Here is a 27,019-nt window from a genome sequence, read left to right as displayed (position 1 = left end):
GTTCTGTGGATATCCCCCCGCTGCCTGTGTGTGCCTTGATTAAGCACCGCTTGCCTCTCTTCCCAGAAGGGTCCTGGTCCCACCTCAGTGATCCGGTCCTACATAGACTTTCGAGACCAGGCTAGCTAACAAGTGCTGCATAGCATGCTAGCCAGGTTAGCTAACGTGCAAAGGCGAGCTAGCTACTGCCAGCTATTCCGGCTTCCTAATGGTGCAATTGCTTGGGTAGCTCTCTTGTTTAGTGTACGTAGCCAGTGTTAAGTCGCTTGGTTATTCTAAAATGGACCGTGTTGCAGTCAAAGAGGCTAGCTAGCCTAGCTTAGACTAGAAGCCTTATCATGGCTAACATCAGTTAGCATGCATAACTTCCGGCAAATGAAGCTTCCTAGCTTTCCCCCGGCAATATGGCAATGACATTCCTATTTCAAATTCTTGGAGTTGGAGGGAGTGGAGGAAGCGGGGCATGCAGGCACCTCAGATGAGGAAGCAGCCTCCGAGCACTTGGCTCGGGTAACCTCAGAGCGAGGGGCCTTAGCACGTGTCTGATTGACCGGTGAGCCCCACCACAAAAATATTACTGTGATGTCAGTGCCACCACATTTGGTTACAGCCAAACGGGGTGCTACGTCAGACATTGCTGGAGCCCTGTGTCCATAAGGGGCAGGGCTTCACCTAGGCTATACAGTCTCACAGAAGCACAACTAAATCAAATCAAATCAAATCAAATTTTATTGGTCACATGCGCCGAATACAACAAGTGCAGACATTACAGTGAAATGCTTACTTACAGCCCTTAACCAACAGTGCGTTTATTTTAAACAAAAAAAGTAAGAATAAAACAACAACAAAAAAAAGTGTTGAGAAAAACAAAGAGCAGAAGTAAAATAAAGTGACAGTAGGGAGGCTATATATACAGGGGGTAACGGTGCAGAGTCAATGTGCGGGGGCACCGGCTAGTTGAGGTAGTTGAGGTAATATGTACATGTGGGTAGAGTTAAAGTGACTATGCATAAATACTTAACAGAGTAGCAGCAGCGTAAAAAGGATGGGGTGGGGGGGCAGTGCAAATAGTCCGGGTAGCCATGATTAGCTGTTCAGGAGTCTTATGGCTTGTGGGTAGAAGCTGTTGAGAAGTCTTTTGGACCTAGACTTGGCACTCCGGTACCGCTTGCCGTGCGGTAGCAGAGAGAACAGTCTATGACTAGGGTGGCTGGAGTCTTTGACAATTTTGAGGGCCTTCCTCTGACACCGCCTGGTATAGAGGTCTTGGATGGCAGGGAGCTTTGCCCCAGTGATGTACTGGGCCGTACGCACTACCCTCTGTAGTGCCTTGCGGTCAGAGGCCAAGCAGTTGCCATACCAGGCGGTGATGCAACCAGTCAGGATGCTCTCGATGGTGCAGCTGTAGAATTTTTTGAGGATCTGAGGACCCATGCCAAATCTTTTTAGTCTCCTGAGGGGGAATAGGCTTTGTCGTGCCCTCTTCACGACTGTCTTGGTGTGCTTGGACCATGATAGTTCGTTGGTGATGTGGACACCAAGGAACTTGAAGCTCTCAACCTGTTCCACTACAGCCCCGTCGATGAGAATGGGGGGCGTGCTCAGTCCTCTTTTTTTTCCTGTAGTCCACAATCATCTCCTTTGTCTTGGTCACGTTGAGGGAGAGGTTGTTGTCCTGGCACCACACGGCCAGATCTCTGACCTCCTCCCTATAGGCTGTCTCATCGTTGTCGGTGATCAGGCCTACCACTGTTGTGTCGTCGGCAAACTTAATGATGGTGTTGGAGTCGTGCCTGGCCATGCAGTCATGGGTGAACAGAGAGTACAGGAGGGGACTGAGCACGCACCCCCTGAGGGGCCCCCGTGTTGAGGATCAGTGTGGCAGATGTGTTGTTACCTACCCTTACCACCTGGGGGCGGCCCGTCAGGAAGTCCAGGATCCAGTTGCAGAGGGAGGTGTTTAGTCCCAGGATCCTTAGCTTAGTGATGAGCTTAGAGGGCACTATGGTGTTGAATGCTGAGCTGTAGTCAATGAATAGCATTCTCACGTAGGTGTTCCTCTTGTCCAGGTGGGAAAGGGCAGTGTGGAGTGCGATAGAGATTGCATCATCTGTGGATCTGTTGGGGCGGTATGCAAATTGGAGTGGGTCTAGGGTTTCTGGGATTATGCTGTTGATGTGAGCCATGACCAGTCTTTCAAAGCACTTCATGGCTACAGACGTCAGTGCCACGGGTCGGTAGTCATTTAGGCAGGTTATCTTAGAGTTCTTGGGCACGGGGACTATGGTGGTCTGCTTGAAACATGTTGGTATTACAGACTCGGTCAGGGACATGTTGAAAATGTCAGTGAAGACACTTGCCAGTTGGTCAGCACATGCTCGGAGTACACGCCCTGGTAATCCGTCTGGCCCAGCGGCCTTGTGAATGTTGACTTGCTTAAAAGTCTTACTCACATCGGCTACGGAGAGCGTGATCACATAGTCGTCCGGAACAGCTGGTGCTCTCATGCATGCTTCAGTGTTGCTTGCCTCGAAGCGAGCATAGAAGTGGTTTAGCTCGTCTGGTAGGCTTGTGTCACTGGGCAGCTCGCGGCTGTGCTTCCCTTTGTAGTCTGTAATAGTTTTCAAGCCCTGCCACATCCGACGAGCGTCAGAGCCAGTGTAGTATGATTCAATCTTAGACCTGTATTGACTCTTTGCCTGTTTGATGGTTCGTCGGAGGTCATAGCGGGATTTCTTATAAGCTTCCGGGTTAGAGTCCCGTTCCTTGAAAGCGGCAGCTCTACCCTTTAGCTCAGTGCGGATGTTGCCTGTAATCCATGGCTTCTGGTTGGGGTATGTACGTACGGTCACTGTGGGGACGACATCATCGATGCACTTATTGATGAAGCCAGTGACTGATGTGGTGTACTCCTCAATGCTGTCTGAAGAATCCCGGAACATGTTCCAGTCTGTGCTAGCAAAACAGTCCTGTAGCTTGGCATCTGCGTCATCTGACCACTTTTTTATTAACCGAATCACTGGTGCTTCCTGCTTCAGTTTTTGCTTATAAGCAGGAATCAGGAGGATAGAGTTATGGTCAGATTTGCCAAATGGAGGGCGAGGGAGAGCTTTGTATGCGTCTCTGTGTGTGGAGTAAAGGTGGTCTAGAGTTTTTTTCCCTCTGGTTGCACATTTGACATGCTGGTAGAAATTAGGTAGAACGGATTTAAGTTTCCCCTGCATTAAAGTCCCCGGCCACTAGGAGCGCTGCATCTGGATGAGCGTTTTCCTGTTGATTAATGGCCTTGTACAACTCATTCAGTGCAATCTTAATGCCAGCATTGGTTTGTGGTGGTAAATAGACAGCTATGAAAAATATAGCTGAAAAGTCTCTTGGTAAATAGTGTGGTCTACAGCTTATCATAAGATACTCTACCTCAGGCGAGCAAAACCTCGAGACTTCCTTAGTATTTGATTTTGTACACCAGCTGTTGTTTACAAATATACAGAGACCGCCACCCTTTGTCTTACCGGAGCCAGCCGTTCTGTCCTGCCGATGTAGCGTGTAGCCTGCTAGCTGAATGGTATCATTGTTGTCGTTCAGCCACGACTCCGTGAAACATAAGATATTACAGTTTTTAATGTCCCGTTGGTAGGATAACCGTAATCTTAAATCGTCAATTTTATTCTCAAAAGATTGAACGTTGGCTAATAGTATTGATGGGAGAGGCAGTTTACTCGCTCGCCGTCGGATCCTCACAAGGCACCCCGACCTACGTCCCACGATATCTCCGTCTCTTCCTCAGGCGAATGACGGGGATCTGGGCCTTGCCGGGTGTCTGTAGAATATCCTTCGCGTCCGACTCGTTGAAGAAAAAGTCTTCGTCCAATGCGAGGTGAGTAATCGCTGTCCTGATATCCAGAAGCTCTTTTTGGTTATAAGAGACGATGGCATAAACATTATGTACAAAATAAATTACAAATAACGCGGAAAAACACACATAATAGTACAATTGGTTAGAGGGCTGTAAAACGGCAGCCATCTTCTCCGGCGCTGTAATTATTAGTTTGGAAGCTTGTTCATGTTTAAACCACCCTCTGTTACCCCGCGTTCCTTGGTGTTCACAGGGTTCAAGGGGTATATCAATCTCCCCAGGGTGAGAGTAATAAGTTGGGCGATTCGCTCTCAGTCCACAAGGGGGCACTCCCCCATAGGTGGCTCATTGGGATTCATTGCCGATTCCTGCTGTAGCTCACTAGTCCCCATGAGGTGCTTAGTGATACAGGTTATGGGTTTCATTCCTGGAAATTACATTCAATTACGAATCGCCCCGTCTGTTACCACAGAAGGGGTCAGTTTTTCAGAGCTGTCTGTCCCTTTTCCAGCTGGGTTCAAAGATGTCGTGGCACTGGTAACTATGACTGGTATGATAACCGTCACGATAGTGGTTTTCCCCTGGATCTATTTTTATGCGTGCGGTCCAATGCTGGGTGCCAGTCGGTTACTGGGACGCATCTTACTGCCTAAACTGAGTGAGGCTCGTTGTGACAGAAGTACCCCCAAGGGGCAATGCCAATCGGGGTACTTCACCTATTGCCGGAGCCCCCGATCCCAGAGTGGACCTGGCTTCAGGCAAACCTTGGCACATAAACACAGTTGTGTCAACCCAAAGTTCCACAGTGTTCACGAGTGTCAAAAGTGTTGCGTCTCCCACGTGTGTGTACAATGAAAAGTGTCCCTTATCCACATTCAGACACACGGTGGTCGAGAGTGTTGGAAAGGGAAAAATAACAAAATCTCTCCCAGTCCATATGGTGGCGTACCGCCCCTTCAAATGGCACTTAACGGGAGGCTCGCTGTTGGCTACAAACAATGGGGTGCATGCACAGTTTTGCTATGGATCATGCGAACAGTGACGTCGGGGTACAGGCTACAACTTGTTGCACGTCCCCCACGCTTCAGTGACGTCATCAGGTCGACTGTTGAGGCCTCAGTGCCCGTTTTGAGGGAGGGAATAACCTCCCGTCTCCAGACACAGGTAATCAGAGAGGTTTCTATGTCGGATCCAGGATCCTGGTTGTGCGGTTGTCTCAGACTGGTCTCTAAACCAATTGCGCCCACATGGGACTTGGCCCTGATCCTCTACTACAAAATCTCCCTGCTCATGACTTTGGCTAAACATGTTATCGGTACACACGTCCTGTACTCAGTTCGCCCCGGGCCACTCTAAGGTGACGTTGCGTCCAAATGCGGCCTTCACCCCGAAAGTCATGGCTATGTCCTACAGGTCCTTAGCTTTGAGCCATTTCCATTTTCACCTACTCCTTTTGCTTCTGAAGAGCAACAGAGGTTAAATGCCCTGTGTCCGGTGCAAGCTTTACGCATGTACATCGAATGGACCCGGGATATCTGGTTATGTGACCAGCTTTTTGTCTATTTTGCTAATCCAGCTCGTGGCAGGGCACTCCCTAAGCAGCGTCTCTTCCACTGGATTGTGGAGGCTATCTCCACGGCATATTGCAGCAAGGGGCAAGGGTTAACTAGCGGTGTATGCGCCCACTCCACCAGGAGTCCGGCATTGTTTAAAGGGTTGAGTGTAGGATATATTTGTGCTGCAGTGAGTTGAGCATCACCACATACTTTTGTGAGGTTTTATTGCTTGGATGTCACTGCTCCCAGTGTAGCCCAGTGTGCTTACAGCTGGGACAGGGGAAAGTCACTAAGCAGCGTGCCGTTTGCACAATACCCAAAATGCAGAATCTCGCGGGGTCAGGTCGGGGTGGTCTGCCATGGGCAGTTTCATTTAGTATCCGTTGGTCAGCTTGGGGCGTGATTATATTTCCCCATAGTATGTTGTACTGAAGTTGACTGAATTAAAGGGAACGTAACATTTTGACTATAACAACTGTTCCCTGAAGGTGGGAAAGAGGTACAACTCCTGTTTGTCCCCGCACTGCCCGTTCCTGGGCTCAGTGAAGGAATTAATCCAAGCCTCATGCTTATCACCTGTGGAAGGCAGGGCTTCCAGCAAGGTGCGGATTTCATTGGCCTTGTTAGGCGTGATTGTAGATCCTTCAACCGAAGTAACGAGTGCGCGACTCCCCCCATAGTATGTTGTTCCTCATTTCCCTCCTTCAGGGAAGTAGTTAGTCATAAAGTTACGTTCTGTTTGAGGTACTCAAGGACCGGAGTTGAGAAAAACTGTACTACGGTACCCATAATGCTCTATGTATGGTTTTATCTTAGTAAAAAAAATTCTGAAGCTAACACAATGGTGTCCCGTCTCCTTATCAATACAATTACTGTGTGGGATCAGTACAGAGGGGGGAGGGAAACTCACGTTGGGTGTGGCGTCGCCAAACTGTTGGCAGAGTGTACACTGCCTCTCATCTTTGGTCCAGTCGAGTTCCAGGGCCCTGGTTAGAGCACCATTTGTACCTACACCAGATAGACCAAACACATTCATCAATCATATAATTGATCATTCACATTGTTAGGATGAAGTAAAAAGCGAGATCACCATCAGTCCTTCCACTCAATTACTTTACACACAACAAACATTTTGTGTGCCGGTGAATAGGGTTACATGTCTGCTTTGAGACCAGGACATAGGCTTACAGAGGGAGTGATAGATAGGCTTTGTCCCAAATGGCACCCTATTCCTTATATAGTGCACTACTGTTGACCGGAGCCCTATGCCTATGACCAGACCCCCTATTTGGGACACAAACCAAAGACTCCATACCTTGGGATTTGAGTGGGAGGCCCTCCAGAGCCCGGGACTGATAGGTGGTGACTGAGTATGGGGGAGGGACGCGGTTCCCCTGCTGGAGGTAATCTGCACCCCTGGTAACTTGGTACGTCCTCTCCAGCCACTGTGCATAGCTGTGCTCCTTAGAGGGAGGAAGAACTGCCTCAGGGAGCATACCACTGAGACAGAAGAAAGGGGGGGGAGACTTGTTCAGCACAGAGCTTTTTTGAACAAGTATTCTTTGCTAGCTTTTCAAAAATAATTATTCTATGCTTGCTTTATCTTTATGAAGGTAAAACTATTTATTGTCATAGTTGGTTTGGTCAGGGAGATTCGCTCGTTTATCTTCTTGGCAGAAATGTGAGAAAGAACAACAATATCCGTCGGTCAAAATCGACAACATACACAGTCATACTGTCTACACATAGTGTATCCATTTACCTTGGGAAATCTTTGGAGATTGGGTCCCACATTTTCTGATCCTGGCTATGAAACCAACTGAAAGTCTCCTCCAGCAACTGAAAGGACATAGATACAGTGCATTCAGAAAGTATTCAGACCCCTTGACTTTTTCCACATTTTACAGCCTTATTCTAAAATTGATTAAATAGTTTTTTTCCCTCAATCTACACACAATACCCCATGATGACAAAGCAAAAACAGACTTGGAAATGTTTGTACATTTATACAAAATACAAAACTGAAATATAACATTTACATAAGAATTCAGAACCTTTACTCAGTACTTTGTTGAAGCACTTTTGGCAGCAATTACAGCCTTGAGTCCTCTTGGGTATGACGCTACAAGCTTGGCACACCTGTATTTGGAGAGTTTCTCCCATTCTTCTCTGCAGATCCTCTCAAACTCTGTCAGGATGGATGGGGAGCGTCGCTCCAGAGATGTTCAATTGGGTTAAAGTCTGGGCTCTGGCTGGGCCACTCAAGGACATTCAGAGACTTATCAGGAAGCCACTCCTGCGTTGTCTTGGCTGTGTGCTTAGGGTCGTTGTCCTGTTGGAAGGTGAACCTTCGCCCCAGTCTGAGGTCCTGAGCGCTCTGGAGCAAGTTTTCATCAAGGATCTCTGTACTTTACTAGTCTCCCAGTCCCTGCTGCTGAAAACATCCCCACAGCATGATGCTGCCACCACCATGCTTCACCATAGGGATGGTGCCAGCTTTCCTCCAGACGTGACGCTTGGCATTGAGGCCAAAGAGTTCAATATTGGTTTCATCAGATCAGAGAATCTTGTTTCTCATGGTCAGAGTCCTTTAGGTGCCTTTTGGCAAACTCCAAGCGGGCTGTCATGTGCCTTTTACTGAGGAGTGTCTTCTGTCTGGCCACTAAAACAAAGGCCTGATTGGTGGAGTGCTGCAGAGATAGTTGTCCTTCTGGAAAGTTCCCCCATCTCCACAGAGGAACTCTAGAGCTGTGTCAGAGTGACTATTGGGTTCTTGGTCACCTCCCTGAACAAGGCCCTTCTCCCCCCGATTGCTCAGTTTGGTCAGGCGGCCAGCTCTAGAAAGAGTCTTGGTGGTTCCAAACTTCTTCCATTTAAGAACGATGGAGGCCACTGTGTTCTTGGGGACCTTCAACGCTGCAGACATTTTTTGGTACCCTTCCCCAGATATGTGCCTCGACACAATCCTGTCTCGGAGCTCTACGGACAATTCCTTCGACCTCTTGGCTTGGTTTTTGCTCCGACATGCACTGTGTGCTTTCCAAATAATGTCCAATCAATTGAATTTACCACAGGTGGACACCAAATCAAGTTACAGAAACATCTCAAGGATGATGGGGAGGCAGGTAGCTTAGTGGTTAAGAGCGTTGTGCCAGTAACCGAAAGGTCGCTGGTTCTAATCCCCGAGCCAACTAGGTGAAAAATCTGTCGATGTGCCCTTGAGCAGGGCACTTAACCCTACTTGCTCCTGTAAGTCGCTCTGGATAAGAGCGTCTGCTAAATGACTAAAATGTAAATGTAAATGTAATGATCAATGGAAACAGGATGCACCTGAGGTCAATTTCAAGTCTCATAGCAAAGGGTCTGAATACTCAGGTTTTTAAGAAGAAAAAAAAGAAGGAAAAAATATATATATACAGTGGGGAAATAAAGTATTTAGTCAGCCACCAATTGTGCAAGTTCTCCCACTTAAAAAGATGAGAGGCCTGTAATTTTCATCATAGGTACACGTCAACTATGACAGACAAAATTAGAAAGAAAAAATCCAGAAAATAACATTGTAGGATTTTTAATGAATTTATTTGCAAATTATGGTGGAAAATAAGTATTTGGTCAATAACAAAAGTTTCTCAATACTTTGTTATATACCCTTTGTTGACAATGACACAGGTCAAACGTTTTCTGTAAGTCTTCACAAGGTTTTCACACACTGTTGCTGGTATTTTGGCCCATTCCTCCATGCAGATCTCCTCTAGAGCAGTGATGTTTTGGGGCTGTCGCTGGGCAACACAGACTTTCAACTCCCTCCAAAGATTTTCTATGGGGTTGAGATCTGGAGACTGGCTAGGCCACTCCAGGACCTTGAAATGCTTATTACGAAGCCACTCCTTCGTTGCCCGGGCGGTGTGTTTGGGATCATTGTCATGCTGAAAGACCCAGCCACGTTTCATCTTCAATGCCCTTGCTGATGGAAGGAGGTTTTCACTCAAAATCTCACGATACATGGCCCCATTCATTCTTTCCTTTACACGGATCAGTCGTCCTGGTCCCTTTGCAGAAAAACAGCCTCAAAGCATGATTTTTCCACCCCCATGCTTCACAGTAGGTATGGTTTTCTTTGGATGCAACTCAGCATTCTTTGTCCTCCAAACACGACGAGTTGAGTTTTTACCAAAAAGTTATATTTTGGTTTCATCTGACCATATGACATTCTCCCAATCCTCTTCTGGATCATCCAAATGCACTCTAGCAAACTTCAAACGGGCCAGGACATGTACTGGCTTAAGCAGGGGGACACGTCTGGCACTGCAGGATTTGAGTCCCTGGCGGCGTAGTGTGTTACTGATGGTAGGCTTTGTTACTTTGGTCCCAGCTCTCTGCAGGTCATTCACTAGGTCCCCCCGTGTGGTTCTGGGATTTTTGCTCACCGTTCTTGTGATCATTTTGACCCCACGGGGTGAGATCTAGCGTGGAGCCCCAGATCGAGGGATATTATCAGTGGTCTTGTATGTCTTCCATTTCCTAATAATTGCTCCCACAGTTGATTTCTTCAAACCAAGCTGCTTACCAGCCTGGTGCAGGTCTACAATTTTGTTTCTGGTGTCCTTTGACAGCTCTTTGGTCTTGGCCATAGTGGAGTTTGGAGTGTGACTGTTTGAGGTTGTGGACAGGTGTCTTTTATACTGATAACAAGTTCAAACAAGTGCCGTTAATACAGGTAACGAGTGGAGGACAGAGGAGCCTCTTAAAGAAGAAGTTACAGGTCTGTGAGAGCCAGAAATCTTGCTTGTTTGTAGGTGACCAAATACTTATTTTCCACCATAATTTGCAAATAAATTGATTTTCTGGATTTTTTTTTCTCAATTTGTCTGTCATAGTTGACGTGTACCTATGATGAAAATTACAGGCCTCTCATCTTTTTAAGTGAGAGAACTTGCACAATTGGTGGCTGACTAAATACTTTTTTTCCCCCACTGTGTGTGTGTGTGTGTGTGTGTGTGTGTGTGTGTGTGTGTATATATATATATATACACACACACACGAAAAAAATATTTGTCAATATGGGGTAAAAATGTTTTTAATCAATTTTAGAATAAGGCTGTAACATTTTTAAAAAATGAGGCAATTAATAAAATATCATAAAAGAGCTCAGAAATTTTATGTTTTAATGCAGACACTCTACTAATCTGAGTAAATAAATAAAAAATAATGATATGGCCCAGTATGGCCCATAATAAATGTCTATAGCATTAATGGAGGAAAGGTCTTTCTACTAACCTTCAGGTAGTGAGACCTGGCCAAACAGGTGGGCCTCAGGTCCTCAGGGAGAGACTCCTCCTCCTTCAGCCACTTCCTCATCACCACGACAACATCCTCATGGAATGATTTCTGATTGATGGACAAGAGCAGGAAAAACAGGTGTCAAGTTTAGGAGACGGCTGTATTGTTGTACAATATGTGGGATTTTGTTCCTCTCATTAGAACATCTAAGAGCATCTGCTAAATTACCAAACTGTATATGAAGTGATCAGAATGTGGTCTGAAAAGAGCTACACGATTCACAGCGGAACATTGATGCCCTGAGAGCAAAAACAATAACCTCTAGGTCTTAATAGTTTTTATGTGGCATAATTCAAATGTTAATAAAGGACTGGGGTCTCTCACCAGTGAAGTGTACTGGCCCCCTGTACATTTTTGACCAACGGCATGTAGGTCGCAGATGGGCTGCTGTTGGTCCCAGAAAGCATCTAGTTCCGTGGACTCCTCACACTGCAGAAAACAAAAGAACAGCATAGTACAGTAAAATGGAGACCATCGTCAGAGGGTCAGGGATATACAATCCATAAGACAGTCTAAACGTGGAAAAGTTTTAAATACACTTTTTATACTTGATTTTGGATACAGAAACAACCCATGTTGTGAAAGCAAGAGAGTATGTTACGAGTGTCTGACTCGTGACGTCTTTACATTTACATTTGACATTTTAGTCATTTAGCAGACGGTCTTATCCAGAGCGACTTACAGTTAGCGAGTGTATACATTTTCATACTGGCCCCACGTGGGAATCGAACCCACAACCCTGGCGTTGCAAACGCCTTGCTCTACCAACTGAGCTACACGGCGGCAGACATTACCTCCCTGCAGGTGATTAGGTGCTGGGCGGAGGAGTCAGAAAGGAGGTTGGTCAGCACTTTCTCTAGCCCTGCCCTCAGCCTTTCCTTCAGCTCCTCCTTCCAGAATCTGGGCTGTGATTGGCTGCAGGGTTCACAGGTGTATACTACGCTCTCTGGCAGGCTGGACATGATCTCATACAGGTCGTCTGGGAGACAGAAGAGAAGAGAGGCAGAATTTTAATGTAATGGAGTGGGTTTATAGTGGGATAGTTGTTTTGATCCCTCAAGTTAGGGCCTACATTTTAGTTGAGGTGGCATCTTCCCCTACACATACGGTTAACAGGGGTGGCCTTGAGAGCTACCCTCTTGCAGGATTTGGTTCCAGACCTTATCTCTAACACACCTGATTCTACCAATGAGATGCTCCTTGGAACCTTGATTAGCTGGATTAGGTGTGTGTGTGTGTGTGTGTGTGTGTGTAGGGCGAGATCAAAAGCCTGTATACCCAGTAACACTTTGATGAGTGTTGGCCACCCCTGTTGTACATCCCCTTGATAAAGACCGTTTTAAAGCTGAAATATTAGTGTCACTCACCAGAGAGTCCTTCACATTTAGAATGCACCCAGTGGCTACACCTGGAGCACTCCATCATCTGGCTGTTGTTGTGGTCGTTCTCCTCGTAACACTTGGAGCAGACAGTGCAGAAGATCCCTTGTAAAGAAACCCCCCCCCAAAAAAAATCAGATCAATGATTTTTTTAAATAATAATTTAATAACATGGCTGTCCGAAAAAAAAATTGTGGGGTTGACAGAAAGTAATCTGTTCTTTCGACGATTGGTCGACATTTTAAAATGTGTATTTTTCCATAAATAGACACACCCTGTGTGTAAAAACCACTATACAGTGCATTCGGAAAGTATTCAGACCCCTTGACGTTATCCACGTTTGTTTTTTCTCATCAATCTACACACAACACCCCATAATGACAAAGCAAAAAAAATGTTTGCCAATGTATTAAAAATAAACAGAAATATCACATTTACATAAGAACTCAGACCCTTTCCTCAGTACTTTGTTGAAGAACCTTTGACAGCGATTACAGCCGCAAGTCTTCTTGGGTATGACGCTACAAGCTTGGCACAAACTTGGGAGTTTCTCCCGTTCTTCTCTGCAGATCCTCTCAAGCTCTGTCAGGTTGGACGGGGAGCGTCGCTGCACAGCTATTTTCAGGTCTCTCCAGAGATGTTCCATCGGGTTCAAGTCCGGGCTCTGGCTGGGCCAGTCAAGGACATTCAGAGACTTGTCCCGAAGCCAGTCTTGCGTTGTCTTGGCTGCGTGATTAGGGTGTTGTCCTGTTGGAAGGTGAACCTTCACCCCAGTCTGATGTCCTGAGAGCTCTGGGGCAGGTTTTCATCAAGGATCTCTCTGTACTTTGCCCCGTTCATCTTTCCCTCGATCCTGACTGGTCATCCTCTAAAAAACATCCCCACAGCATGATGCTGCCACAACCATGCTTCACCATAGGGATGGTGCCAGGCTTCCTCCAGACGTGACGCTTGGCATTCAGACCAAAGAGTTAAATCTTGGTTTCATCAGACCAGAGAATCTTGCTTGCCAAAAGGCACCTAGAGGGCTGTCATATGCCTTTTACTGAGGAGTGGCTCCCGTCTGGCCACTCTACCATAAAGGCCTGATTGGTGGAGTGCTGCAGAGATGGTTGTCCTTATGAAAGGTTCTCCCATCTCCACAGAGGAACTCTGGAGCTCTGTCAGAGTGACCATCGGGTTCTTGGTCACCTACCTGACCAAGTCCCTTCTCCCCCCGATTGCTCAGTTTGGTCAGGCGGCCAGCTCTAGAAAGAGTCTTGGTGGTTCCAAACTTCTTCCATTTAAGACCGATGGAGGCCACTGTGTTCTTGGGGACCTTCAACGCTGCAAACATTTTTTGGTACCCTTCCCCAGATCTGTGCCTCGACACAATCCTGTCTCGGAGCTCTATGGACAATACCTTCGACCTCATGGCTTGGTTTCTGCTTTGACATGCACTGTCAACTGTGGGACCTTATATAGACAGGTGTGTGCCTTTCCAAATCATCAATTGAATTTACCACAGGTGGACTCCAATCAAGTTGTAGAAACATCAAGGATGATCAATGGAAATTTCTAGTCTCATAGCAAAGGGTCTGAATACTTATGTAAATAAGGTATCTTTTTTGTTTTTACAGTACCAGTCAAGTTTGGACACACCTACTCATTCCAGGGTTTTTCTTTATTTTTACTATATCCTTCATTGTATAATAATAGTGAAGACATCAAAACTATGAAATAACACATATGGAATCATGTAGTAACCAAAAAAGTGTTAAACAAATCAAAATATATTTTATATTTGAGATTCTTACCAAGAAGGAGAGTGATGGAGTGCTGCAAAAGGTGTCACTACAAAGTATTGACTTTGGGGGGGGGTGAATAGTTATGCACGCTCAAGTTCAGTTTTTTTGTCTTATTTCTTGTTTGTTTCACAAGAAAAAATATTTGGCAACTTCAAAGTGGTAGGCATGTTGTGTAAATCAAATGATACAAACCCCCAAAAAATCCATTTTAAATTCCAGGTTGTAAGGCAATAAAATAGGAAAAATGCCAAGGGGGGTGAATACTTTCGCAAGCCATTGTATATGTTTTGATCATGACAGTTTACAATCTAAGGTAACGCCAAATAATTTAGTCTCCTCAACTTGTTCAACAGCCACACCATTCATTTTACATTTGTCATTTAGCAGACGCTCTTATCCAGAGCGACTTACAGTTAGTGAGTGCATACACTTTTTTTCTTTTTCTCATTCATTACCAGATTCAGCTGAGGTCTAGAACTTAAGGAATGATTTGTACCAAATACAATGCTCTTAGTTTTAGAGATGTTCAGGGCTGGTTTATTACTGGCCACCCCTCTTTGTTAAGGGTTTCAGTGACTGCAAAAGCAGTGGCTGCTGATAGATATATGGTTGAATCATCAGCATACATGGACACACATGCTTTGTTTAATGCCAGTGGTAGGTCATTGGTAAAAATAGAAAAGAGTAGAGGGCCTAGAGAGCTGCCCTGCAGTACAACACACATATTTGACATTAGAGAAGCTTCCATTAAAGACAACCCTCTGAGTTCTATTAGATAGATAGCTCTGAATCCATGATATGGCGGAGGTTGAAAAGCCATAACACATACGTTTTTTTCAACAACAGGTTATGGTCAATAATATCAAAGGCTGCACTGAAATCTAACAGTACAGCTCCCACAATCTTCTTATCAATTGCTTTCAACCAATCATCAGTGTCAGTGCAGTACATGTTGAGTGCCCTTCTCTATAAGCATGCTGAAAGTCTGCTATTTCTCTGTAAACAGATTAACAACATTGTATTTGGTCAAACAATTTTTTCCAACAGTTTGCTAAGAGCTGGCAGCAAGCTTATAGTCTGCTGTTAGAACCAGCTTTACCACTCTTGGTTAGAGGAATGACTTTGGTTTCCCTCCAGGCCTGAGGACAAAGACTTTCCTCTAGGCTTAGATTAAATATATGACAGATAGGAGTGGCTATAGAGTCAGTTACCATCCTCGGTAGCTTTCCATCTAAGTTGTCAATGCCAGGAGGTTTGTCATTATTGATCGATAACAATAATTTCCCCACTTCTCCTACACTAAACTTTTACAAAATTAAAACTTGCAATTCTTTTCTTTCATTATTTGTTTTTTTATGCATGAATACGATGGCTCACTGTTCGTTGTTGGCAGTTCCTGCCTAAGTTTGCCCACTTTGCCAATTAAGTAATCATTAAAATAATTGGCAACATCAAATGGTTTTGTGATGAATAAGCCATCTGATTCGATGAAAGATGGAGTTGAATGTCTTTCTGCCCATAATTTCATTTAAAGTACTTTTTTCCATCATTCTTTATATCATTGATCTTGGCTTCATAATACAGTTTCTTCTTTTTGTAGAGTTTAGTTACATAATTTCTCAATTTGCAGTAAGTCAGATGTGCAGCCAGACTTATTAGCCACTCCTTTTGCCCCATCTCTTTCAACCATACAGTTTTTCAATCGTCATCAATCCATGGAGCCTTAACAGTTCTAACAGTCAGTTTTCTTAACAGGTGCATGTTTATCAATAATTGGAAGAAGAAATGTTATAAATTAATCAAGTGCAGCGTCTGGATGCTCCTTATTAAATCACATCAGACCAACAAATATCATCCACATCAGAGTCACAGCAAAATATTTTGTATGATCTCTTATACACTATTTTAGGCCCAGCTTTTGGAACTTTGGCTTTCCTGGATATAGCCACTATATTGTGATCACTGCATCCAATGGGTATGGATACAGCTTAGAACAAAGTTCTACAGTATTAGTAAAAATGTGATCGATACATGTGGATGATCTTGTTCCTGTAGTGTTTATAAACACCCTGGTAGGTTGATTAATAACCTGAACCAGATTGAAAATACAAACCACAACATAGAAACTGGGGAACGTAACACATGCACTGGTTACAGTGAGAAGCTCCTCTTGAGTGGACAGGTTGAAGAAAACCAGTCAATATTCAAGTCCCCAAGAAAGTACACCTCCCTGTTTACATCGCATACACTATCAAGCATTTCACACACATTATTTAGAGATACTGACTGTTAGCACTTGGTGGCCTATAGCAACAACCCAAAAGAAAAGGCTTTAGATGTGCCAAGTGAACCTGCAACCACAACACTTCAATAAAATGTGACATAAGATCTTCTCTAAGCATTACAGGGATATGGCTCTGACTATATACAGCAACACCTGACCCATAAGCATTTGTCTCTTCTATAGATGTTATATCCTTGTATTGCTACTTCTGTATCATCAAATTAATTATGTAAGTGAGTCTCAGAAATAGCTAATTTATTAATGTTATCTGATGTTAGCAAGTTATTGATTTCATTAACCTTATTTCTAAGGCTACATATATCAATATGGGCTATTTTCAGCCCTTCCCTGGATAGCTTATCAGAGATAGACATAACATGGAAAAGAGCAAACAAAGCAAGCGAAAATATACATTCAGCAGTCCATTAATCAATTGGTGTGTGTGTGTGCGCGCTGTGGGGTTGACGCTACGAACCCATAGGCTTGGCTATCTTATCACTTCCAGGCTTCTGGGAGGGAGGTTGGACAATGAGACTGTCATAGCTGATGTAAGCAATGTCCCCACGTGCTCTGGCAGCTTTCATGGCTGGGATAAGTTCTTTCCTCTTCTGGCACACAGCTTCAGGATAGCCCTCGTTGAGGAAGATATACAATTGAAGTCGGAAGTTTACATACACTTAGGTTGGAGTCATTAAAACTCGTTTTTCAACCACTCCACACATTTCTTGTTAACAAACTATAGTTTTGGCAAGTCGGTTAGGACATCTACTTTGTGCATGACACACTTAATTTTTCCAAAAATTGTTTACAGACAGTTTATTTCACTTATAATTCACTGTATCACAATTCCAGTGGGTCAGAAGTTTACATACACTAAGTTGACTGTGCCTTTAACCAGCTTGGAAAATTCCAGAAAATGATGTCATGGCTTTAGAAGCTTCTGATAGGCTAATTGACATCATTTGAATCAATTGGAGGTGTACCTGTGGATGTATTTCAAGGCATACCTTCAAACTCAGTGCCTCTTTGCTTGACATCATGGGAAAATCAAAAGAAATCAGCAAAGACCTCAGAAAAAAATTTGTAGACCTCCACAAGTCTGGTTCATCCTTGGGAGCAATTTCCAAACGCCTGAAGGTACCACGTTCATCTGTACAAATAATATGCAAGTATAAACACCATGGGACCACGCAGCCGTCATACAGCTCAGGAAGGAGACGCGTTCTGTCTCCTAGAGATGAACGTACATTGGTGCGAAAAGTGCAAATCAATCCCAGAACAACAGCAAAGATCGTACTTTTTGGAGAAATGTCCTCTGGTCTGATGAAACAAAAATAGAACTGTTTGGCCATAATGACCATCATTATGTTTGGAGGAAAAAGGTGGACGCTTGCAAGCCGAAGAACACCATCCCAACCGTGAAGCACGGGGGTGGCAGCATCATGCTGTGGGGGTGCTTTGCTGCAGGAGGGACTGGTGCACTTCACAAAATAGATGGCATCATGAGGAAGGAAAATTATGTGAATATATTGAAGCAACATCTCAAGACATCAGTCAGGAAGTTAAAGCTTGGTCGCAAATGGGTCTTCCAAATGGACAATGACCCCAAGCATACTTCCAAAGTTGTGGCAAAATGGGTTAAGGACAACAAAGTCAAGGTATTGGAGTGGCCATCACAAAGCCCTGACCTCAATCCTATAGAAAATGTGTGGGCAGAACTGAAAAAGCGTGTGCGAGCAAGGAGGCCTACAAACCTGACTCAGTTACACCAGCTCTGTCAGGAGGAATGGGCCAAAATTCACCCAACTTATTGTGGGAAGCTTGTGTAAGGCTACCCGAAACGTTTGACCCAAGTTAAACAATTTAAAGGCAATGCTACCAAATACTAATTGAGTGTATGTAAACTTTGGACCCACTGGGAATGTGATGAAAGAAATAAAAGCTTAAATAAATAATTCTCTCTACTATTATTCTGACATTTCACATTCTTAAAATAAAGTGGTGATCCTAACTGACCAGGGAACTTGTACAAGGATTAAATGTCAGGAATTGTGAAAAACTGGATTTAAAAAGGTATTTGGCTAAGGTATATGTAAACTTCCGACTTCAACTGTACGTTCCTCTTAAGTTCTTGGCTCTTTCCAGAACAGCTTACTTGTCCTTGAACCTCAGGAACTTGACCACTATCGGCCTGGGCCTGTCACCTAGGCCGGTGGTGGGTTTTCCAGTCCTGTGGGTGCACTCCACCTCAATCTTCCTGTGGTCCATCTTCAATTTCTCAGAATTCATTTACCTCACTTTGTCCTCAGACTCCGTCCAGGTCTCATGTGGAGATTCTGCAATTCCGTCCACAACCACGTTGTTCAGCCTTGATTGTCCCTCGAGTCTGATTTCTCTGTCATTGTTATCATGGATTCACACACACAGAACTGATGTCCTCTCTCAATGACTTACAGATTGCTGTCATCTTGCCATTCTCCTGTTTCAACTCATCGAGCTGACCATGGGAGAACTGCAAACTGTTCTTCAGGTCCTGGACCTCTCTGGTCAGGTCGTCCATTATTTTATTAGTTGAATCTACCAGTATTTGGACAAAACACTTGAAGCTATTTTGTTGTTGTTGTAACAACTGCTTGTATAACTATTTTTGTTCATTTAAAAGATCCTTCACCTGTGATAGAGACACCACTGTCCTTAACGGTACTCACACCAGCTTTGGGCTTTGTCATGGTAGCTAGCAACGTAGGTTACACTGTTACTCCTCGCACTTCCAGACAGGGCAGGTCACAGGGAAGATTGAAAACACAACAAACAGCAGGGATCTAGACAGCCACAAACCCAGGACAATCCGCAGTCCCAGCCACAATGGCTAACTGCGTCACGGGCTGCATTCAAGCCCTCAAGAAAACCTCACTAGCTTGATAGGCAGCTAGCTGGCTGCTACGCCAAATAGTTCCTCAGACCCGTCCTTGGTCGGCAGGGTCACTGGACAGAGAGAAGCAGTCCCAGCAACTGATGCAAACTGCTTGATTTCATTGGTTGATTTACAGATATAAATAGAACATATAAAAAAGCATAAATGGATAACATACGACCATAGATACAATTTGGCTACATAGGCCTACAAACATTATTTACAATGGATAGCAAAAAAACAATCACAAGAATGGCTTCAGATCAAACTCCACGTTGAGACCGAAGGGGGCAAGGGTCTTTAATTAAAGATCCAAGCGGCCTCTCGTTTTAATAATAAATTGTCAAGGTCACCCCCTCTCCTAGGGAGGGTGACGCGTTCAATGCCGATATAGCGAAGGGCCGAAATAGTGGTTCGCTTCCAAAAAGTGCGCAACTTGGTACGTCGAGTTTTTACTCAACATTGACAGGAGCTCTCCAAACAAAAGACAATGACTAAATTGACAAAACTCGTAAATGGAATGAAATAAACTAAAACCTGTTTCTCACAAGCATAGGTTGTGCAGTCTGCAAACAACGTGTCCACTCTGACAATGAGAATGGTAAAAGACTGGAATAATAATATATTGAATGCATTAACATTTATGTCATTTAGCAGACGCTCTTATCCAGAGCGACTTACAGTTAGCGCATACATGATTTTATCGAACCCACAACACTGGCGTTGCAAACGCCATGCTCTACCAACTGAGCTACATCCCCTGCCGGCCATTCCCTCCCCTACCCTGGACGACGCTGGGCCAATTGTGCGCCGCCCCATGGGTCTCCCGGTCGCCGCCGGCTACGATAGAGCCTGGATTCGAACCAGGATCTCTAGAGGCACAGCTAGCACTGCGATGCAGTGCCTTAGACCACTGCACCACTAGGATTACCATAAACAAACATTGTAGATTAGAATTCATAGGAATTAACGGTAAATGTACTACTGGTGATATGTAATGTGGAATTGACAGACACTAAGAATCATTCGATTTGATACAATGAAGTTAACAAACAATGAATGTGCACAAATTGGCGGGAGAGAGCGCATTCTGGAGAAAGACGTGCATTGAGCATCTTAGCCACACTTCCCTTCTTCTTGGACTGTGCCATCCGCAATGGATTAGTCTCGGCCTACGCAATGGATTAGTTAACGGAGATGGCCGCGAATCAGATAGGTGTCTCGTGTGGCATAAAAAATATATATATTTGCTGCTGGTCTACAAAACAAAAAATATAAAATGTCGACCAATAGCCTATCGACCAAACAATCGACTAATTGGGGTCAGCCCTAAATGACAGTGAGATCCTGACCAAGTATCAGTCCATCTATACAACTGCCCTCATCCCTCTCTTCTTGGCCTGTTCCTGGAGATTGTCTATACCTTGCTCCGACCCAACCTTGGTTGACTTGTGACGTGTCTCTGTGTGACTCACTGAGATCCTACCTTTGCTGTGGAGGGTGCTGCAGTCAGGACAGAGGTCCTGCTCGTGGTTCCAGGCCATGTCCCAGGTCTTCCCTGGGGTCACTCCACAGCTCTTACACCGGATACACGTCATACACACCTAGGACACGGGGGCAGGTAGCCCAGAGGTTAGAGAGATGGACCAGTAACCGGAAGGTCGCTGGTTCAAGTCCCAGGTTGGGCGAAGAAATGTGGGAACTGAACTGGCTGAGAACTGAGGATTGCTGGTTTCAGATCATTACTGGAATCCACTATTGTTGTGCCCTTGAGCAAGGCACTTATGCAAACTGGACAATACACTTGCATTTTATGGTATTGACCCACAGTACAGTGAAAAACATGGTAATAAATCAGAATGGGGAGAAGAGAAGCTAAACTGTAATATATATTAAATTCCTGATACTTACCCAGGGCATGTTACAGTTGATGGGCTTTGGGTAGGTGGGTCCCAGACAGGAGGGGTGGTAGCAGTTCTGACACCTCCTGCACTGCAACACAGGCTAAAGGAAGAAATAGTACGTATACAATTTGAAAGTGGGGGTGAAAAAACACTAGACTACTGAATCTCAGATCCTGCTGACCATACACACCTTGTTGTTCTTGCTCTTGCGACCGCACACGTGGCAGAACTTGCAGCGGCGGCAGCACCAGTTCTCCTTGTTCTCCTCTTGGGGGCGCTCTTCGGGCCAGAGGCAGAAGCTGTGGAAGGGTTCGCAGCACACCTGGCAGTAGATCATCTGAGGGAAGGTGGAAAGGCAGAAGGCAGTCAAAATCAGGAGAACACATATTGCACTAAACCTACTGTTTTCCAGACAACCCAGTGTAGCTATTCAGTAAACCTATGGAGTCTCCTGTGTGCTTCCTAGTTAATTTGTTTCCTCAAAATGGTCAGAGTAATACTTATCTACAATGAAATGTGATTATTCTAATGATAATACTGCAAACACAGGCACTGAATATTCTGTGGATGCATTTCCATGATTACCTCATGGTGTCCTTTGCTGGCACAGAGCAGACAGACAGGCTGAGGGGTGACGGGGACAGAGGTGAGGATACTCAGACCGCCCATCAACCACACGTTCTGGATGGCACAGTCCTCCTGGGAGAAAGAAGAGGGAGAGAAACAATTAGTTAATGAACGACTGCAAAATAAAATGTTTATTAAGAGTATATGAGCGACAAAGAAGGAGAAAGAAAGACAGTTGGCAATGAGTTCATAAGAAAATAAACAATTTCACATCATTTTTAAGAAAGTTTATATGGGAGGGAGAGTGAGTGAGTGTGAGAGAGTTACACCTTAAAGTCTACGCGGATCCTGTGCGTCCCGGTCTTCAAGTGGCCCTTTTGGGAGAGTCCGTTGGTTAGCGCGGTGAGGATGTTCGTTGACGTGTTTTCCACGGCATTCTGGGAACGAAGGACATAGTGGGGATCAATTCTGGGATTGTGTTGTTGCTCTCCCTCTTTAACAACAGTCGTCTCCTCTTCCTGCAAAGACTCCTCCTCCCCCGACTCCTCGTCCCTCTGCAGGACTGACTGCACCACAAATGGGGGCAGACGCTGCAGCTGCAGCAGCCACCGTAACCGCAGCGGTGGGATCCTGGGTGGGCAGGGCTCGCTGGGGCTCCTTGCTAGGTGGCCCTCTGTAACCAACAGCTCTTGGCGGTGCTCCTCGGAGTTGCTCCCCTGTGCATGTGAAGGGGGGACTGCTTAAGCCATTGAGAGGGCGACCAGCGTTACAGCACGAGCACGGTCACATGCTAAGCGGCGGGCCAAGGCAGAGGAAAGATGAAGGAGAAGGAGAGCCACCGAAACCACCTTTGGCTTTGAGAAAAAAAAAAAAGTGTTGATAAGAGAAGTGAAGGAGAAGAGTTAAGAGAGGGTTAGATAAGCCCGATCACAGAGCTAAGGCATGCCAAGTCAAACCAGAGGAAAAGAAAGAGGTCCAATCACCAACAGTAGTCAACGATGTTAGAGAGAGCGAGAAAGAAATCATAGGTCATACCAGTCAAGAGAAACATGGAAAGAGTCACGGCATCTATGGACCATAAAGGATTAGATTAAGTTTGAGAAAAACATTAAGGAGGATTCCAGAGGAGCAGTTATTTAAGGTATAATGCATGCATCAGGGATGAATGTGAAAGGCGTAAGCTTTTCCAACATGAGAACAGAGAGTTATACGAGTCATTACCTTGTCGGCTCTGCGTCGGCCCGGCAGTCCTTTGGGTGGCCCAGGTTTGCGGAGCCTTACAACTTCACTGGGCACTGGGTCATCAGAGGGAGCAGCATCCGTCAGAGAGCAAATGGGTTTTAAAACATAAATACTCAAACCAATACCCTGAAACCACTCAAAAACATTTATTTAGGACCTGCACTTCCATCCTCAATCACAGTCATATTTCATCTCAATTACTATGGTCTCCAACATCCACCCCTAATCTTCTGATCTGCTTGGCTAATGGCTATACATCCTTCAATTCTACCTGTCAAATCACTCCATTTCAAGGATGGAGTTCAATGGATCTTGTTGTGGTCCAACTCAAAAGGAGAGACCGAATGTGCATCAACCTATATTTTAATCCATACAGTACGGCTCCTATCCCGGTGTACGGCGTTACCTTGGCTGCTGGGAGCGACAGGATTCTTTACAGGACTATTGACCGCGGCTTCTCCGCCTGTGTCCGAGTCCGAGTCGGACTTCAGCAGGCTGCTGTAGGAGCGCGGCACCACGTTCCGCCTCGGCTGCTTCCTGGAAGGGCTCAGGCAGCCTCCAAGGGTTGACGGGGCCGACGCCACCTCTGCCTCTCCCCAGGATTCCGACCACTCATCATTGCTGGACTGAAGGCCATTAGCTGACGACTGGCGCCGCCGCCTCGAAAGGACTGCACGACAAAGAGAAGCCCAGTGGTAAAGCTAAAAACACTGGCTGAATATTTGGGCCATGAGGCAGGCCACAGTGTTCTAGTGTGTCTTTCAGTTAACGGATTCAATGTTTTTGGTCGTAAGAGCAAAAACACACAAGTGGAGTTATTCATTAGTAAATGATCCATCCTCTTCAAGACCCTGGTGCTTGCCTACGGAGCAGCATGGGGAACTGCCCATCAACTTCAGGCTATGCTCAAACCCTACATCTCAACCCGAGCACTCCGTTCCGCCACATCTGGTCTCTTGGCCCTCCCACCCCTACAGGAGGGCAGATCCCTTTCAGCCCAGTCAAAACTCTTCTCTGTCCTGGCAACCCAACGGTGGAACAAGCTTCCCCGTAAAGTCAGGACAGCGGAATCCCTGCCCATATTCCAAAAACGTCTGAAACCCTCCCTCTTTGAAGAGTATCTTAAATAACTCATGGTGCCCCCAATGCCCCACTCCCAAAAAAAAGACACTTGTCTTTTCCTACTAGCACTGACATGTTAAATACTTTCAGGGGAAATGTACTTGATACAATTGTGATATGTTGTCTCAACTAGTTATCTTAAGATGAATGCAATAATTGGATAAGAGCATCTGCTAAAGGACAAATGGCAAGTGTCTTCACTGACATTTTCAACATGTCCCTGACTGAGTCTGTAATACCAACATGTTTCAAGCAGACCACCATAGTCCCCGTGCCCAAGGACTCTAAGATAACCTGCCTAAATGACTACCGACCCGTAGCACTGACGTCTGTAGCCATGAAGTGCTTTGAAAGGCTGGTCATGGCTCATATCAACAGCATTATCCCAGAAACCCTAGACCCACTCCAATTTGCATACCGCCCCAACAGATCCACAGATGATGCAATCTCTATTGCACTCCACACTGCCCTTTCCCACCTGGACAAGAGGAACACCTACGTGAGAATGCTATTCATTGACTACAGCTCAGCATTCAACACCATAGTGCCCTCTAAGCTCATCACTAAGCTAAGGATCCTGGGACTAAACACCTCCCTCTGCAACTGGATCCTGGACTTCCTGACGGGCCGCCCCCAGGTGGTACGGGTAGGTAACAACACAACTGCCACACTGATCCTCAACACGGGGGCCCCTCAGGGGTGCGTGCTCAGTCCCCTCCTGTACTCTCTGTTCACCCATGACTGCATGGCCAGGCACGACTCCAACACCATCATTAAGTTTGCCGACGACACAACAGTGGTAGGCCTGATCACCGACAACGATGAGACAGCCTATAGGGAGGAGGTCAGAGACCTGGCCGTGTGGTGCAAGGACAACAACCTCTCCCTCAACGTGACCAAGACAAAGGAGATGATTGTGGACTACAGGAAAAAAAAGAGGACTGAGCACGCCCCCATTCTCATCGACGGGGCTGTAGTGGAACAGGTTGAGAGCTTCAAGTTCCTTGGTGTCCACATCACCAACAAACTATCATGGTCAAAACACACCAAGACAGTCGTGAAGAGGGCACGACAAAGCCTATTCCCCCTCAGGAGACTGAAAAGATTTGGCGTGGGTCCTCAGATCCTCAAAAAATTATACAGCTGCACCATCGAGAGCATCCTGACTGGTTGCATCACCGCCTGGTATGGCAACTGCTTGGCCTCCGACCGCAAGGCACTACAGAGGGTAGTGCGTACAGCCCAGTACATCACTGGGGCCAAGCTTCCTGCCATCCAGGACCTCTATACCAGGCGGTGTCAGAGGAAGGCCCTCAAAATTGTCAAAGACTCCAGCCACCCTAGTCATAGACTGTTCTCCCTGCTACCGCACGGCAAGCGGTACCGGTGTGCCAAGTCTAGGTCCAAAAGACTTCTCAACAGCTTCTACCCCCAAGCCATAAGACTCCTGAACAGCTAATCATGGCTAGCCGGACTATTTGCACTGCCCCCCCCCCCCCACCCCATCCTTTTTACGCTGCTGCTACTCTGTTAATTATTTATGCATAGCCACTTTAACTCTACCCACATGTACATATTAATTCAACTATCTCAACTAGCCAGTGTCCACGCACATTGACTCTGCACCGGTACCCCCCCTGTATATATAGCCTCCCTACTGTTATTTTATTTTACTTCTGCTCTTTTTTTCTCAACACTTTTTTTGTTGTTGTTTTATTTTTACTTTTTTTGTTAAAAATAAATGCACTGTTGGTTAAGGGCTGTAAGTAAGCATTTCACTGTAATGTCTGCACCTGTTGTATTCGGCGCATGTGACCAATAAAATTTGATTTGATTTGAAATGCAAAATTATATAAACACGGATGTATTCAACATAAGAACACCTACAAACCTGCGAATGGCTTGATGCCGCGCTTTACTTTCCTCGCCTCAATCCGAACACATCGTTTTAACCTGGTGGCACAGGGAAATATTTATTATCATCATTTTAAAAAAGGGTGCCATGTTCAATTTGCATACAGGACAACTAGAGCTGACTCTAGAAATGAAAAAGACTGTGTGTGCCTGAGTGCGTGTCCATGAGAGGATGAGAAGTTGGAGCAACGGCTACAATTCTAGGTACAGTCACTTACACACAGCACTGGCGTCTGGTGTTGGGCCCTCCAAACTTGGGCTTGTCCAGGCAGTTGAAGCAGGTGCTGCAGTCGCCCTCATGGAGGCAGCCCTGGCATGTCCCACAGCGGGTGGCGCGGCCCCCAGGACCAACCTCGTTATAGTTTCGCTTCAACTTCCGCTGCTTGCTGTACTTGTGCTTCCGTCTTGTCGTCTTGTGTTCCTGAGTGCTCTCGATTTCCTGATCAGAGGGGTCATCCGCAATGTCTAAAAACAGAGAGCACGAGCGAGAGATCCAAAAATCATCTTATAATGAGTTTGCAAACATAGGTCACTGAGCTAAGGTCATATACCGGAATCGACAGAAAGCTAAAATCAAGAAAAGAAAACAAGGTAATAGGTAACCACCGTTCTTAGCAGTGTGCTTCATAAGCAAAGGTTACCTTCTACAGCTGGTGAGGTGGTGATGCCCTCTCGCTCATGGAGGGGCAGAGCACTAAGCCTGGGGATATCGTCAGGCACCATGGCACGGGGTTGCCCCAACGCCACTGCTGCTGCCCGACAGACGTGCTTGATGCGTGGACCGCCAGGGAATTGGTCCTATGGGAACAGGATCATGTGGTGGAACATATTAGTAATAAATTATAATGAAACTCCACCCTAAAGACAGACACCAAAATGCGCCCACGCACAAATGGCCTAAGCCAAATTCAAGAGAAAACCAAGACAGGCCACTGAAGCTAGGCACTCTTTCCTCTGGTAATTTTTTTTTTTTTTTTAAGGATCCAATGCCCCAGGGCAGTGAGGGGACATTGCCCTGTGTAGGGTGCAGTCTTTCAAATGGAACGTTAAAAACGGGTGTCCTGACTCTGCGGTCACTAAAATATATCATGGCACTAGGGGTGTTAACCCCGGTGTCCTGGCTAAATCTGGCCCTCATACCATCATGACCCCCT

General features: G+C 45.6%; 1 protein-coding gene across 3 annotated transcripts in view; it reads right to left on the bottom strand.

The window, feature by feature from the left end:
* Positions 1 to 27,019, bottom strand: part of LOC121571388 (histone-lysine N-methyltransferase 2B-like) — a 72,448-nt gene that overhangs the window by 21,515 nt on the left and 23,914 nt on the right. For 2 of the 3 annotated variants that reach the window (XM_041882802.2, XM_045221906.1), the window contains 17 exons: positions 26,507 to 26,663; positions 26,084 to 26,330; positions 25,843 to 25,904; positions 23,236 to 23,499; positions 22,809 to 22,882; positions 21,917 to 22,024; positions 21,606 to 21,719; positions 21,211 to 21,357; positions 21,028 to 21,120; positions 20,603 to 20,720; positions 12,120 to 12,236; positions 11,547 to 11,731; positions 11,077 to 11,181; positions 10,690 to 10,800; positions 7,175 to 7,251; positions 6,728 to 6,912; positions 6,323 to 6,420 (listed from right to left, as the gene is read on the bottom strand). In XM_041882802.2, coding sequence (XP_041738736.2) covers positions 6,323 to 6,420; positions 6,728 to 6,912; positions 7,175 to 7,251; positions 10,690 to 10,800; positions 11,077 to 11,181; positions 11,547 to 11,731; positions 12,120 to 12,236; positions 20,603 to 20,720; positions 21,028 to 21,120; positions 21,211 to 21,357; positions 21,606 to 21,719; positions 21,917 to 22,024; positions 22,809 to 22,882; positions 23,236 to 23,499; positions 25,843 to 25,904; positions 26,084 to 26,330; positions 26,507 to 26,663 — 2,262 coding nt within the window. The remainder of the gene's footprint in view (positions 1 to 6,322; positions 6,421 to 6,727; positions 6,913 to 7,174; positions 7,252 to 10,689; positions 10,801 to 11,076; positions 11,182 to 11,546; positions 11,732 to 12,119; positions 12,237 to 20,602; positions 20,721 to 21,027; positions 21,121 to 21,210; positions 21,358 to 21,605; positions 21,720 to 21,916; positions 22,025 to 22,808; positions 22,883 to 23,235; positions 23,500 to 25,842; positions 25,905 to 26,083; positions 26,331 to 26,506; positions 26,664 to 27,019) is intronic. The other variant, XM_045221907.1, reaches the window with a different exon arrangement.

This window comes from Coregonus clupeaformis, chromosome 8, assembly GCF_020615455.1.
Source record: "Coregonus clupeaformis isolate EN_2021a chromosome 8, ASM2061545v1, whole genome shotgun sequence".
Classification (NCBI taxonomy): domain Eukaryota; kingdom Metazoa; phylum Chordata; class Actinopteri; order Salmoniformes; family Salmonidae; genus Coregonus; species Coregonus clupeaformis.
The sequence above is the reverse complement of the archived record's forward strand: the minus strand, read 5'-3'. Positions and strand labels throughout refer to the sequence as shown.